This window comes from Gordionus sp. m RMFG-2023, chromosome 3 (genome assembly GCF_954871325.1).
Source record: "Gordionus sp. m RMFG-2023 chromosome 3, tfGorSpeb1-WG-v2, whole genome shotgun sequence".
NCBI classification, from domain to species: Eukaryota; Metazoa; Nematomorpha; class Gordioida; order Chordodea; family Parachordodidae; genus Gordionus; species Gordionus sp. m RMFG-2023.
The window spans coordinates 49,000,613-49,017,261 of record NC_088777.1 but is presented as its reverse complement, the minus strand read 5'-3'; the positions used below and the strand labels follow the sequence as shown (position 1 = coordinate 49,017,261).

The window sequence follows — 16,649 nt, the reverse complement described above, 5'->3', positions numbered from 1 at the left end:
AATGGCAAAATATAAAAAAAAAACAAGAACAAATATTAATTATTTATTATTTGTTACATTGTAAACGTTAAAATCAATATTATATAATGTTAACTTTACATTCAAAAATTAACTAGATTATTTTGAATTGATATAATATATAATATTAGATGCGTGATTATTTTCCTTTTGCCATGTCTGTTTTTTATTTCGAATTTTCGCGATAAAAAACAGAATTTGACAAAAATTCACATTTCATTCACCCCCCCCCCCCCTTTCCCCATTCAACTATTCTGTTATTTTTTTTATTATTCATTTTAAAAATGTTGGAGCAATGTTGATAAGGAGTTAAAAAAAAATAATTATCAAATATCATTTCACTAGTGGCTCTTATCTTATGTGCTATAAAATCAAAAGAATCAAATAACATTGACCCTCCTCACCCCCCCCCTCTCCCTCCAAAAAAATAAATAAAAATTTCTTACGCATGCGCTCAAATTAAATTTTGGATAACTTTTGTACCTCCCAGGCAAATATCACGCGGCTAAGTGAATATTGATATCTAAACAGTTATGTATTATAGTAGATAATATATATATGCATTATTGGTTAATGCCCATTGGGGTAATTATTAATTAGTAACTATGTCCTATTTCTTTTTCCTCCTTTTTCATTTCATTTTAACGATTTCGAAAACAATTCTATTTTGCTTTTTCGTTTTAAATAAAAAATATATTTTTTCAAAAAAAAAAAACAGCTGGTAAAATTTAAATCCTAGTAAATTTTGTTTGAGTATCCCATCTCTTTCTAAAACGTATCACAAAATGGCAAAAAATTACTTTTAAAAAAATTATTCAAAATATTTTTAAATTATAACATGTAAATTAAATAATTGCGGGAAAGAATTGTTTAATTAATGATTAAGCGTATACCACTTACTTTATTTAAAATGTGAATTGTATTGTGTTAATTCTAAAGTTTAAATGACTTGCTAATCAATTATGCAAACAAACAAACACACAAAATTACTTTCACCTGGGAGCTTAAAGTTGGGTTGTGGGAGGGAGGTGAGGTGGAAAAGGCTATATCCTTTATTTTTTATTTGATATAAGGACAAATATTTTAAAAGGTGTATTTCTGTAATTGTAAGAGAAAAATAGCTAGGCTGGCTTCTAAATCCCTCTCGTTTCTCTTATTCGTACTCTGTTTAAAAGTTCGAACTTGATTTTACATTACAAAAGAAAAGAATAAGAAAAACTCGTTTACTATTAAAATACATTATATAAATGGCGCAGTCTATTAAAAGTTTAAAACGGATTCAAACCTGTGTTACAAAGAATTGGTACAACTTATTTCAAGAATTTAAAAACAACAATTTAATACACATCAATATGATATAGATATCTCGTATTATAACGTTTATTTCAAAGGCGTGAGGTATACCCCGGGATTAGGGTGGGGTTGGGGTACTTAGTTTTTAAAAAACTTGATTTCAATAATGCTTATACTTAACAAATATTCAGAATACATATCACACATTTATCACAGCTATTCAAACCCAACATGTTTAAGATACAATAATAATATAAGCACATTTTAAGAGGGAATTCAACAGGGAGACCCCCTAGTCCCCTGGGGGGGGGAAGAATATATGACCCAAATAAAAAAGAAAGAACCGAATAATAAAAACCGGTTTTTTATTATTTTTTTAGGACGCGTCCTGAAGGGTGAATCTTTATTTTAGGACTAATTTCCCAGGGAGTGGGGTCCTAAAGGAAAAAAACCGCGCGCTTCTTAACGCCATTTTAAAACCGGAAGTGTTCTTAATTCAAATTTTAGGACAGAGCGATGTGGCTAGAACTTTTTTTTTCTCCCTGCCTTCAAATAAATATCACTTTTCTTCTTTTGTTAAAATTTGATCATTTTATTTATTTACAAAATACAATAAAAATAACATATAAAACATTTTTTATAAAATAACAATTTTAAAAAAACCTTTAAAAAAATTACAAATGAGATTATTTAATACTTTAAGAATAAATAAGAAGGATCATTAGAGCTATTTGTGAAGATCGCAAAATGTTTCAAAACCCGCGATCCTCATTGGTCCCCTCCCCCCCCTCCCCACCAAGTTTGAATTTTTTCAAACTATATCTCAAGTTTACTAAAAGCTATCTTCACTTTTAGAAAAACTAAGAGTACCCCTAACCCTAATACTAGTGTGGTCCTATGACGGGCGCGTCCTTGGGACACTTTATGAGGGAAAGACATTTTTTAGGACCGATTTCTGAGGATGAACTGGAACCTGATGGGATAATAACGACTTTCGGACGTGTCTGGATAGGCTATTTCCATTCACTTACTGCTCGTAATTATACCAATTGAACGAATGTAAATATAATAAATTCAATTAATTTTACTAATAGGCGCTTTTTCCGCCATAATTTTTTTTGGACAGTTTAAACCCCTCTTCAATGAAAGCTCTTGGCAGGAAAAAAACTCCAAAATAATATATATTTTATGAAAACTGGTAAATTTGCTAATGATTAAGCCAATGTTCACTTATTTGTGGCTATGTCCAAAATCTATTTTAAATATTCGAAAAGTTTCTGAACTTTCACAAATTTTAAAAATTTTGATAAAATCGTAAATGTTAAATTTACTGAAAATTCATATAAAAAAAAAATTTGTTTTTGGGACATGTTTTTATTTTTATATTTAAAAATAGCTTATTTATTTATTTTCATTAAAATTTCGAAATTTTGTGAATTTAATTAATTTTGCTTTTTGGGCACAACCTTCAAGTTAAATTAAATCTTTAAATGAATAACATTTTTTTTTAGACATTGCAATGCAAAGTGTTCTGAGTCAGGCCTGATTTTTCAAGCCCAGCCCGGTCCAAAATTTTTTTAACAAAGTTTTGTCTGTCCGGCCTGAACCCGAAATTTTTTTTAAAAAAAATTTACCGGCCCTAATTTAAATATAGAAACTCATTTTTATAATTACTCAAAATAAAAGGTATATGATTTAACATAAAATTGATAATTTTAAGATATATTTAAAAAAAAATTCTAAGGGCTTGCCCGATCTTGCCCCAATTTTTTTTCAAAAATATTAGGCCCGACTCAGCCCCAAGTATCCGTTTGCAGATCTCTAATGAGAATATATTAAAAATTATAAAATATTTTAACGAACAATTATAAAATTTTTGACAATCCTATACCATTTATTTTGTAACATCATTTTTAAGGTATTTCTTTTTTCAGGATTAATAAAGGGACAATGACTTTTAAACACAGGATATTCCGTGAGGAATTTTTTTTTATACTTGTCACTTATTTTAACTTAACATAGGTTATTTTTAATATCAATTTTAATTATAAATAATGTTTATATATTGTCAAAGGAGGTATAAAAAAATTTTTTTTTTTTAAATAGCCAAGGAAACCATGGATTATTAGAAATTAATGTTAAACGGCTTATTTTGAGCCGGCTATTATTCATTTTATTAGGAAAAATATTATAACAAACCTTAAGATTTTCGCTCATAGGCGGCGGTATGAGGGTTTAAACATCTAATTAACGAAATCTCGAGGCATAGACAATATTTTTTTCTGGCTAAAATATTGAGTTTTCCGGTTTTAAAAATTCGACTCAAATCGGGCCGTTTAACAGCACTATTCGAAACTTATAGAAGCATAATAAATAATACATAATAGCTATATCTCATTTTGTTTTTCGGCCTTAGATTTTGGCCTCTTAATAAAATAAAATATTTTTTAAAAAAATATCTTAATTCTTTTGATTGAAAGCAAGCAAAAATTATGAATGTTTCAAAATAACTTCACTCTTTTATTAGTAAAAAAAAAAGAAGTAAGCTGTAAGCGAAAGATATCCGATATGCTTTTTGGTAATTTTTTTTTAAAAAAGGCAATAGAAAATAAGAAAAACTTTGATATTGAATAACAACACCTCTTAAAGTAATAAGATTGTGTTACAAAACCATTTTTTTATATTTGATATACCGATATTTCCATTAACATATTGAATCGATTTTATTTTTTTTATGTATCTATTGAAATAAAAAAAAAAATTAAAGTAAGAATTATGGCACTGTTATATAAATAGGATTATTTTTGTGTTGGGGATAAGGAAAGATGGGAAAGGGAACAGGGAGGAAGGGAGGAAGGAAGGAAGGAAGGAAGGAAGGAAGGAAGGAAGGAAGGAAGGAAGGAAGGAAGGAAGGAAGGAAGGAAGGAAGGAAGGAAGGAAGGAAGGAAGGAAGGAAGGAAGGAAGGAAGGAAGAAAGAAAATATATGTAATGTCTTGGCTGGACAAATAAATTTATTTTCTTTCTTTCTCTCTTAAAAAAAATATAATAAAATTTAAAACCTGAATTTTGGTAATGAGATAAGATTATTAAGTTATTAAAGTTTCTTTTTTTTTTGTCTCCCCTTTCCCATATCTCAGATTCCATGAAAGACGATAAAGTCTTGAATAGAGCGAAAATACTCAATTTTAACGCTTCAAAATACGCCCGACCAGTGTCCCTCGGGAAAACAATAATTCTCAAATGCCGCATAAATAACCGCCGGTTGGTGACTAATAAGGTAAGATGGTTTAAAGATGGTCGTAGAATAGAGTTCAATACTAAGCGTCGAAAAATAAGAAATGTCGAAAAGTTCGGAAAAAATGGGTACGAAGAAGTGAAACGTCTTATCTACGAATCAAATAAGCCCGAAGAATTCAAACGGGAGAAAAGGAGGATACTCATAACCCAACAAGAGTTAATTTCGTTTTATTTTTAATAATTCTTTTTTTTCGCTATTCTCTATATTTATTTCACGAATCTCCCAGAGACATTTTAAAATATTTTTAAGATTCTCCTCTTAGGGTCAAATGATTATATCTATAAGGAGAAAAGGAGAAATTTTATTGTTGAGGAACACTTCTATGTAGTGCTGTAAAGTATTAAAGTAACGTCAAAAAATAACGCCGTTACCTTTTTTGAAGAAATGGAACGTCATTCGCTACCTTCTACTAGACTTAACGAGTAACGGTAACGCGTTTCTTTTTTCTTTAATTAACGGTAACGCCAAAAAACGTATATGCTCGTTTAAAAAAAATATATAGAAAAAAGCATATTTTTTTGTTTAGTTTGTATTAAATTTTATTTAAATTTTCAGTTCAAGATAGTTAATCTAATTAATATTGAATAAAAAACAAGATAAAGGTAATTTATATTCATATTCTCTAATATTGTAAAGAATATTATGTCAATTGTACACATTTCTTCAGTTGATTTTTTTACACCAATAAATAAGGGTACAAAAAGTCTACATTTTGTAAAATTGTGTTCCAAGTATTAGGATTTTCCATCCTATGCTTATCATTCTTTTCACTTGACAAAAGTTTTAATCAAAATTCAAAAAGGATTGTGGAATAAACATTGACAATCTCGAAAACTGTGAAGCCATTTTTAAGGAAAATATGGGAGGATATCGGATTAAGCCCTCCGTGAAATTAACAGTCTCGTTGTGGAGAAAATAACATATTTGACGAATCTTGTAATAAATCGAATTGCAAGAGATTTTTAGATAATGACAAGTCGTTCATTTGTATATATGCATATATATATATATGTGTGTTATGAGAACCAGTTGCTACGACTCTTTCAATTTTAGAGCATTTGGGATTAGGTTATCTGCATCTAATTTTTCGAGTCAGGCCCTGACCGATTCTGAAGAAATTTTTTTTATTTGTTCCGAAATGCCCGATCCGAAATTAAAAACAAAAATTATTTGTCCACCCTGTCCCAGCCCGAATTTATTTAAATGTAAAAAAAAAATTTAAGTCCGCCACCCGACCTGAAATTATTTCTAAAAAATAAACGGGCCGGGTTCGGGTCGGGCCCAGATTTTCGATCTCTATTCGTGATAACTCACTCCCACTATAACGATTACAAGAATTTAAATTTTAAAAAAAATTGCTTTAAATAAATTTCGTATATTTATTTTCGACTATCTACAATAATTTACCGCTTTTTAAATTAGATTAGCTCTGGATAAAATTATAGGGTAAAGTAGAACTATTCCTTTTAAAAAACAGCACACATAACAGATTATTTTCCGATGAAGATAAAAAAAAATAATTTCGACGAGGATTCTGAATAAAGATTCTGATGAAAATGTTCTATCAAGCTTATTCTTTAATTATTAATAAATTTCCGAAATTAAAATTTTTATTTAATAAATATAATACAACCCTCCCATTCCTCCGCGCCAGTTGAGCGTATATTTAGCACGGCGAAAGATGATATTATTTTTGTATATTTATATTATATATGGGGGAAAAAAAATTATAATAAAAAGATCTAACCTTATAATATATTATTTTTGTTATAATTTTATTTATATTTTTGTATATAGTATTTAATTTTTCAAGTAACGAGCAACCTAACCCGTTACTTTTTTGAAGTAACGGTAGTAACGTTTACAGCACTACATCTACGAGTGTTAAGCCAATTATACAGGAATATTCTAAAGATGGCGCGATTGATTACTTATCATTCGAAATTGATTTATAATAATTAAGGTTTAAACCGGTTCTAATATCCTTTTAGAGGTTGGGTTTAGATTCTGATGACAACATTTTTTTAAAGTTCAGATTCGGGTTTGGAAAATAATAACGGTTAATACTTGTTTAACGGTTAATATCGTTTTAACGGTCTATACTAGTTTAACGTTTAATCGGTTAGTACAACAGTCCATTTCCGGTTCAATTTTAATCACTAGCACTGAATAACTAATTATTCTATATCTATATCTATAAATTTAATTATTTTAATTTTAAAAAAATTTTGAATAAAAAGGAAAATAACCATTCTACGAGTATCGAGGGCTAAATTAAGCGACTCGGGTAGCTATCATTGCCAAGCGAAAACTTATTGCGGCAACATCGTACGCTCGGCCCCTTCCCTCATTCGTATCTATCATAAAAAAGGTTAGGATTCTAAAACTTGGTTTAGATTTTATGGGAAAAAAAGGGAAAGAAAGGAATAAAAAAATGAATGGAATGGAATGGAATGGAATAAAATAAAAAGAAATGGAATGAAAAGAAAAGAAATAATGTAAAATGAAAAGAAATGGAATGGAATGGAATGAAAAGAAAGGACATAAAAAGGGAGAAAAAAAGATATCTAAATTTAAGTTAGAAAAAGTGTATATCAACAATTTTAATAATATAATACCAATAAATAAGTATATATCTTTTTATTTTTAAAAAGAATTCATAAATAAATAAATAAATACAAATGTATTTTGTTTAAAGTATCCAAGCCCGATTACAAATGCGTTATCTTGATGTGCGAAAACGGGGGAACGTGCTTCAAATCCATCATGGGTCTCGAATATTGCGAGTAAATTGCCACCGAGATTTATACTTATATCAGGGCCCAGCCCAAAAACCGGCCTAACTCGGTCCGGCCTTAACTAGGTCTGGCCCGGCTCGGATATACGAAAATATACCAAAAATTTTTTTTTAAAAAAATTAGTTTTCTTTAATATTGTTTTTAAAAGCTAATACAAAATATCTAGCTATGCCACCCCCTTCCCTTCTCCCGCTCACCTTTTTTACTCCAAAAATGATGAAAAAATCATGTCATATTATAAACAATAATTTTATTAAAAAATAAATATAAATAAATATAAAATTTATATTAAAAATATATTAAATTTTATAATTCTATAGGGAATAAAACATTAAAAAGATTATACATCTAGTAGTATAATAATAATAAAATTTAAAAAAAAGGAAATGAATAATAAAATATTGGAGAATATGTTTGTGACGGTGATAAAATTTAAAAAAAAGGAAATGTATAATAAAATATTGGAGAATATGTTTGTAACGGTGATAAAATTTAAAAAAAAAGGAAATGTATAATAAAATATTGGAGAATATGTTTGTGACGGTGTTATAAAAAGTATTGAGGTTAGAAAGGATCATCTTATGGGAAAAGTTAAAAAAAAAAAATTTTTTTTAAAATAATGACTATAATTTTAAAAAAATTTGAAAAACTAATTTAAAAATGTAGTCTAGCCAAAGGCTAGTGTTTGTTAAACGGCTCGATTTAAAAAATGGCTAAACCAATATTTTCGCCCAAAAAAATATTACGCAAGTCTGTAAATTTTTGCTCTTATGCGGGTAGGGACATCAGCTAACGGGAATCTAGAGGATTGAGTAATATTATTTTGGCCGAAATATTAATTTAAAATAGGCTAAATCCAACATCCGTTTACCAACAAAGGCCTTCAAAAAAGAGCCCAGTATGAAGGAAAGTAATCCAACTTCCTAGTTATAAAATCATGGCAATGTCGATTAGTGATCTGCGTCGTGCTTAATTTTTCAAGCCCCACCTGACCCGAATTTAAAATTAATTTTTATAATTACTCAAAATAAAAGATGTATGTTATGTGGTGTCGAGAGTTTCTATGAATAAAATCAAATATTTTTATTTTACATTTAAAAATTCAACATAAAATCGATAAATTTCGATATATTGAAAAAAAAATTCCAAGACCTAACCCCGACTCGGCCCGAATTTTTTAAAAAATGTTAGGACCGACCAACCCGATTTTTTCAAAAAAATAAACCCGGCCCTACTTTTGCAGATGTCTAATGTCGACACTAATTATCAGAGTTGTTAAAAGATACCTTTTAAATGGATCTAGATACAGATACATCGTCTAAAATAATATCTAGATACCGATATTTAAATCAAAAATCTATCTAGATACAGATACCACATTTTTATATAAGTATCTAGATCCCTTAACAACTCTGCTAATTATTATTATTATTATATTGTTCTCCAGTGGCTTATCCTTACAATACAAAAATAACCCCTACTAATAATAGTAAACCTTGGATTACATTTATAGATAGCTCTTTGACGATGTGTTCGCTTTGCGTGACGTTATAAATTACAACCATATACGTGATTAACACGTTTTTTGCAACCCCCCCCCCCTAATCCATTCATGCTAATTTAATGTTTCAAATCTTCACATATTTTTTTTTCTCTAATTTTTAGCGGTGGCGCAGTTTGAACTGAACCGTTTACCCCAAAACTTGATGAATAAAATAATATAAATTTTTAGACCCGTTTTTTTAAAAAATATTTTGTTCACTTTTACGGCTCGGCCTGGATTTTTAAAAAAAAAATTTTTTTTTTAATCATTTTGAATAATTCTCTCTCTCTCTATTTCCTAAAATTAGTGTTGTTAAACAGATCAATTTAAGCCAATTATTAAAAACGGCTAACTCAATATTTTAACCCAGAAAAATATTACCTAGGTCTCGATATTTCGCTAATAGATGTCCAAACCTTTGTGCTAGTGTTGTTAAACGGCTCGTTTTGAGCCGATTTTTAAAAACGGCTAACGCAATATTTCATCCTGAAAAATATCACTGAAGCCTGAAGATTTTGTTCATAGAATGAACAAAGGTCTAGACATATATTAGCCAAATCTCGAGACTTATACACTATTTTTCTGGCTAAAATATTGACGTATAACAACACTAGTGCTATCTATGACGAAAATCTTCAGGCTTTCATAATATTTTTTATTTGAAATATTGATTTAGCCGTTTTTAAAAAATCGTCTCAAATCGAGCCGTTTAACAATACCACCTAAAATGTTTAAAAAAAAGAAATTTAAAATAGGTTAATTGATAAATGCATTTCAAACCATTATATGCCTAAACGATGACCAAATTTTATCAAAACATAAAATAAGACTAACCTTATTTTTTTTGTGATATATATATATATATATATATATTAATGAATCACGTGATTGAGTCTGATCTACCATATATATATCCACTCATTCAAGTATAAACCAACAAAGTTGGCTTCAGAAAAAATAATGATCTTTGAGGGATTCAAACCCAAGACCATCAGATTCGTGATCGACGTAATGACCGACTAGGCCACAGAACAATATACGAAAAATATCAATTTTTCGTTTCATATATATAATAAATAAATTACGTGTTTAAATATTTTATGAAAAAAATTTGTAAAAAGAGTGCACTCTTGACCTTTATTATCATTTAGCCTCGAAAAATATTAGAAACGAATGAATGTTAAATAGTCACCCACCATATGATATTCCAATAATTCCTTGATATCATTAATTAAATTATTTTAAAAAATTCGACTCAACCCGGTTTAGAGTTTTTGAAGGTTCGGACGAATATTTAAAAAATAATACATTTCTACGGGCCGGGCCGGGTTTCTGGGCTACAAGTCCCTAATAAACAGATGTGGTTGTTTTATTTAAAACTTCGAATAATATTTTTAATAATTTTATTTTATATATTTTTTTTTTAAATTATCGTTAACAGATGCTTACCAATTTTCGCCGGTCATAACTGTCAATATAATTTAAGCTAAAAAAAAACAACCTGTTTGTTTGTTTGTTGGAAAATGAAACAGGAAAACAAAAATTACCAACATAGGAAAATGGAATCTAAGATTGGATCAAGGAAAAAACTAATAAACAATAAGGACACAACAATCCAGAAGCTAATCTTCAAAAATAAAAAATGGGATCAAACCTTAAAAAAAAATACTCAAAAAATCTAAACCGAATCTGCTTACTTACGATCTTCCATCTAACCCTCTCTAATCTCTAAGCTACAAAAAATATGAGAGTCGATAAAAACACTGCTTAACGTTTTATAATAGAAAAACGTGAAAAAATTGAATTTTTTTTTAGATCGTCAAAAAAAAATCTTTGTAATATTTAACATTACGAAAAATAGTAGTAAAATATTAGTTAAAAAATATATATTATTTTAGCTAAAAAAAATAATCTAATCAAAATGCATTTATTTGTTTTTTTTAATCATATAATTATTATAGATATTTGTTTTTAACTTTAAAAGCAAGGAACTCCCTCCCCCCCCCCTTCCCCAATTCCAAAACGTTTAGCATTTTTAATCTTATACATTTAATATCCGCGTTCGTAGTGGGATTTACGCAATTTAAAATGTTAAATTTTCGCGCGAGGTCGTCATTCATCGCTGCTATTTCCGCATTGCTTTATTTTTATGAACGCGGCAAAAAAAACACTTACCTCTCTCTCTTTCTCTATAATAAAATGAACGCTTTTATTTGCATATTTATATCTTGCGTTGTTTAAACGGCTCGTTTTGAGGCGATTTTTAAAAACGGCTAACTCAATATTTTTAGCCAGAAAAATTGTGCCTAAGCCTCGAGATTATCCGATAATATATGTCTAGACCATTGTTCCTTCTATGAACAATCAGGCTTGCTTAACATTTTTCTGGGTGAAATATTGAGTTAGCTGTTTTTTAAATAATCGGCTCAAAACAAGCCGTATTTTAATAAAACTATTTATATCAACTAATCATTTATAATTTATAATGATAACTACACAATTATCGTAACAAATTTGTATAAAAAAGAAAGAAAAGACAAAAAAAAGTTTTACTTATTTTAGCATTATCCGTATATGCAATTCAGGCCAGTTATTGCTAAAAATTCGTTAAATCTTTTTAACACTTTTACCTTCATCAATATTCTTTTTAGTGTAATACGTACGCTTATAGAATTTATACTTATTGTATTTACTATATTAATTATCTATAAATATACCTTATATATATATATAACTATCAAAAAAAAAATATGTATCCTTTTTCTCGTTCCCGGCAAATTTTAAATTCACGATTATCATTTGTTATATCATTTTTCTTTAAAATATTATACAAAATGGAAAACAAAAATTGATAATTGAATTGCGTAATTTATATGATACACATTTTGAATGGACTCGATTATGATTATTTTCGATGTTTTGACGATTTTCAAAAAAAAAAAATTATTTCGAATAAAAGAGAAAACTTTATTCATTAATTCGTTCGTAATACCTTAAAAGTGGGTTAATGGTAGTGTACAGTTAGTTAGGAACATAGTATAACAATTTTACTAAACAATTCTCAAATTTTTATTAAATGCAATAGGACTCATTTTTAATATATTGATGGAAGGATGTTTGGTTCGAATCATGCCCCGACTTCCGGTTAGGTATATATCATAACCATGATAAGCATGGATTCGAACTCAGGTCGAAATCCATAGTGATTCTTAAATCTAGGTGTCTCTAGTGACTGGGTCTCAAGCCCCACTCATAACAATCTTATCTGAACGGCTTTTTAATTATATATATATATATAAACAGTGCCCAAAGGCTGTGCATTGTCATCACAAGTAAGGGTGATGATATATAACATCACATTATAAAAGTAGCTTTTCTAATCCCAGATTTTACTGTACAAGTTCATTTTAGCCAATTGTAAACCTCCTCCATAAACAACTAATCCGGGAAACGCCATAATTTTGAGGGCCAAGCAGGCAAAAATCAGTTCGCACCTTCATGGCTTAATTTATTTGCTTCGCATAACGCCTCTAGGATAAAGGAAAAATATTTTGTCGTTTTTTTTCTCGTCAACTTGTTATTAATTTTTGTCCTCTAACATGTGGGATATAATTCTGAAAATCTCAAGGGGCGACACATCATAGAGGGCTAAGTTAATATCTAACAACTCTTTAGAAATCATTATACTATATTTTATTTGCACCTAATTTATATAATATGATATACTATTCTAATAACTGTATATAAATGAGAAAAGAAAATAAGGTCATACATTATATTTTAGATACCATCTAAGCGTCATTTGCTCTATAGTAATTTGAAAAAAAAATAAAACAATGATTCTTACAAAAAAAAATTAATTATGATTTTTTTTTTTTTTTACAATGTTTAAAAACATTATAGAAATAAATATATAATATATAAAAACAATTAACTAAAAAAAAATAAATTACACTTAATACTGTCCATGGACTTTTCTAGAATAACGATTTATCCTGAATTCTCATGTGTAGATTCGTGAATCCCTCAAATTCAATTCATCTTTAGGGAAATTTGTAATTTTTATTGAAAATCCTATTTTACCGGAAATAGTAAAAGCACTTAACCAATAAATTTCGTAAAAAGTCAATTTCTTTCAAATTAACTAATATTTTAGCCATAAAAAATATTTCCTATGCCTCGAGATTTCGATAATATGTGTCTAGACCTTTGTTCCTTCTAAGAACAAAATCTTCGGGCTTGCGTAATATTTTTATGGATAAAATAATATCGAGTTAGCCGTTTTTTAAATAATACAAAAATGGTAATAGATTAAAAGTCAAAATTGTCTGTGGAATGGATTTCCGGGTAGAATTAGATTTTTTTTTCTCTTTAATTTAAAAATCCCGACGCTCGCGAATGATTTTGAATTGACAGGGTTCCGAATCCACGCGTGACGATTTCTCGGATAAGTCGTTATTCCAGCAAAAATTTATGATACATAATATATTTCGTTTAAAATTTGCACAATAAATTATAATAAATCCTAAATATTGCGAGTAAATAAGACACGTGATTTTGTTCGTCATTTTTTCTAGCTAGTCCTCTGCGGGAGGGTAACAATTGACGCAAGTGGTCGGTGGTTTACCTGCCAAGTAACATCGATTGCATCTCTGACAAAAAAAAACAATATTATAAATATTTTACACTTTTCCAAGTACTTATTTTATGTAAATTGGTATATTTTATAATTAAATCAGAAAGAAAGTAAGAATGCATGAAAAGAAATTTCAAAAAAGAAAGGAAGGACAATAAAAGACACTGCAAATTATAAGAATTAGAAATTAAGCTCACGTAGCAATGCTGGTAATTGCTATTGGTGCACCTGCGACAAACTTCGCAATGATTTCTAGGGTTGTTGAATTCTTCGAAAAATACCCCAAGACACCAGGAATATCTGTTTAAAATCAAGGAAAAATTAAAGAAGAAAAAAATTATTATGTTATAATTATAATTGCTAAATATGCAATTCTCATGCAAATGTTATATAATATTAAGCATCATCTAATTCATGATTCAGGCAACCAGCTCAGTAAATGGCCACCTGAAAAATTATATTAAGCGTCATACATTTAGCCCAGAATTCATAATATGTGTTTTTGGTCGAATAAAGCAGATGAGATAAATTATCCTTTTATTTTGAGCAAAATTCAGAATAGCATAATTTAACACTTATGATATCCACTATCCCCATATTTATACTCTGGGATCCCAATAGATTCTTTTATTTAATTATTAAAATATAAATAATTTTTTCAGTATGGGGGATTCCGACCCTGGTTGTAAGAAAAGAGAATCATAATTAATACCTAAATTTAGCGGTGCACGTTCCCCTATTAGGACATTCTGCTAATCCAGGAATACATTTCTTAAGAAGGATTGACCCACCGCAGCAAGGTAATTCTACCAACGTATTTACTACAGCCTTTACGTCAGCTACCTAAAAACGATTGTGAAATCATTCAAAACTTTACAAACTACACCACGAATTATAACATCTTATTAAAAATTTTAATCGTAATATAAAGTATAGTCTAATGCAAAATCACGTTAATCCAATAATATTGACACTATATGAGCTCAGGTAGAGCGCGAAGCCCGGAAAAGTTCAAACCAGTAATTAACCCGATTCTAACATAAATTAAGATTTTTTCAGGTTTTTAGACCTCTCTAGCCTGCGCCATGCCACCATCCAAAAACAATTTTATGACAATGCGAAAATGTAAACAAAAAAATTAATTTTTTTTATAACCCTAAACCTGGTATATGTTTTGCATGAGGCAGATATCTTCTTTGACAAGTTTAAATCTTTTTTCGATCCTAGAGTTTTTAAATGACAAGGAATTGTGAAAGCCCATAGCCTTAAACAATAAAAAATATATATTTTAATTAGGTATTAGCAAGGCTGCTTACAAAGATAATTTAATTCTACAATCAAAACTGTATAAGACTAGGGAATATAAATTCCCCGGAAAACTATAATTCAGAGAAATTTGGTGGAAAAAAAACATGAAATTTCTTTAAAAAAAAATTATTCTTACAGGTCAGAATTGATTTTTTTAAATATGTTTTTATAAAAAAAATATATATGAACTATTAAAGTTTTATTTAAACATAAAGATATAATTTATTAAATTTGTTTTTCTTCTTTCGAAACAATTCCAAGATCCCTAAAATCGACATCTAAATCTAGGTAAACCCAATGACATATTATTATACCTATACAGACGATGCATTCATTAAAAGTGTATACATCAATGAAAAACAGCTGGGGACGTCATTTTTGTTTGCTCATATCATTAAAAATTTTAAACGAGAGGTTAATTTGTTCTTATGTCTGGCGCAAACTTTATTAAAGAATTGCCTGATCATCGAGATAATAAGGAAACAGGTTATCAATTTAACAGTAGTTTTTAACGTTAGAATAATTACTATATGGGTTATCAAAATGGCGGGTCAAGCTGATTTGCATTCAACGACGATTTCAAATTCATTATCATGAATGCATCGTCAGTCCAGGTATTATTATATGTCGTTTGTGATCCCAAACGTTTCACAATCATAAAGCTTATTATTTTCTAAAAATAATGATTATTTTCTCTTCTGTTGTATTTTCTCTTCTCTTCTCTTCTCTTCTCTTCTCTTCTCTTCTCTTCTCTTCTCTTCTCTTCTCTTCTCTTCTCTTCTCTTCTCTTCTCTTCTCTTCTCTTCTCTTCTCTTCTCTTCTCTTCTCTTCTCTTCTCTTCTCTTCTCTCTCTTTCTTCTCTTTATATAACTAATAAAAAAATATATTATATAAAAGGAAAAAGCATATTTGCCATATACCAATGTCGCCTTATTTTTGATACTGATTTCTAATTTAGCTTAGATTAAACAACTTTTGAACAAGAAAAATTCTTGGATTTTAAAGTGTTTAGTGGATTACTATTTTTTTTATATTTTATTCTCGTTTTTATGTTTTTATTTTATTTTGTTTGGTCTTTGTATTTTTCATTTTTTTCTGTTTTAATTTGTTTAGTCTGTTTAGCCCGAATCTTTTAATGTAATAAATTGAACCAGGACACGCCCCATAACGATTTGAAGGCAATAAATATAAAATTATAAATTAAGGAGAAAAAAAGGGATATAAAAATTTAAAAATGATGTAAAAAAGAAACAAAAAACAACACATCCCTTAGTAAAATACGACCTAGGTTTTCCGTTCTCTAAAGGCAACTTCTTTAGACGTTTGAAGTAGCGGGAACCTGAACATTTTTGTATCTTAAAAACTGTAACGAGATAATTAACAATAGTCAACAGGAACTAAGCTAAACAAAAAAAAATTCCCCTATCCGGGCCCCCTTGAAATAAATTTTTCTTTACAAATAAATAATTGTGATTAAAAATAAGATATCTTTTGAACTAACTATAAAAAGATACTATTGGTTTACCCCATTAGGTCCCTTAATTATTCGGTCTAACGCGCCGCTAAGTGTATCCACTTCCGATAACTCCTCCTTTAGGGTATCTAAGGGATTTTTGCAGTCTACGCAATGACACCCCGATTCTGGATCCTCCTATTTAAATAATATACACATTATTTTTTTGACATAATGTAATATTTATTGATTCCAAAAAAAATAAATTTGGAAGGAATTATTCGATCTTTTTATATTCGCT

General features: G+C 28.8%; 1 protein-coding gene across 2 annotated transcripts in view; it reads left to right on the top strand.

Moving 5' to 3' along the window:
- LOC135927682 (uncharacterized) overlaps positions 1 to 11,333 on the top strand; it is a 31,267-nt gene extending 19,934 nt beyond the window's left edge. For both annotated transcript variants that reach the window (XM_065463838.1, XM_065463839.1), the window contains exons 3-6: positions 4,450 to 4,765; positions 6,851 to 6,981; positions 7,309 to 7,396; positions 10,393 to 11,333. In XM_065463838.1, the coding sequence (XP_065319910.1) occupies positions 4,450 to 4,765; positions 6,851 to 6,981; positions 7,309 to 7,396; positions 10,393 to 10,441 (584 nt within the window). In that variant the 3' untranslated portion in view covers positions 10,442 to 11,333. The remainder of the gene's footprint in view (positions 1 to 4,449; positions 4,766 to 6,850; positions 6,982 to 7,308; positions 7,397 to 10,392) is intronic.
- The last annotated feature ends 5,316 nt before the right edge of the window (positions 11,334 to 16,649 follow it).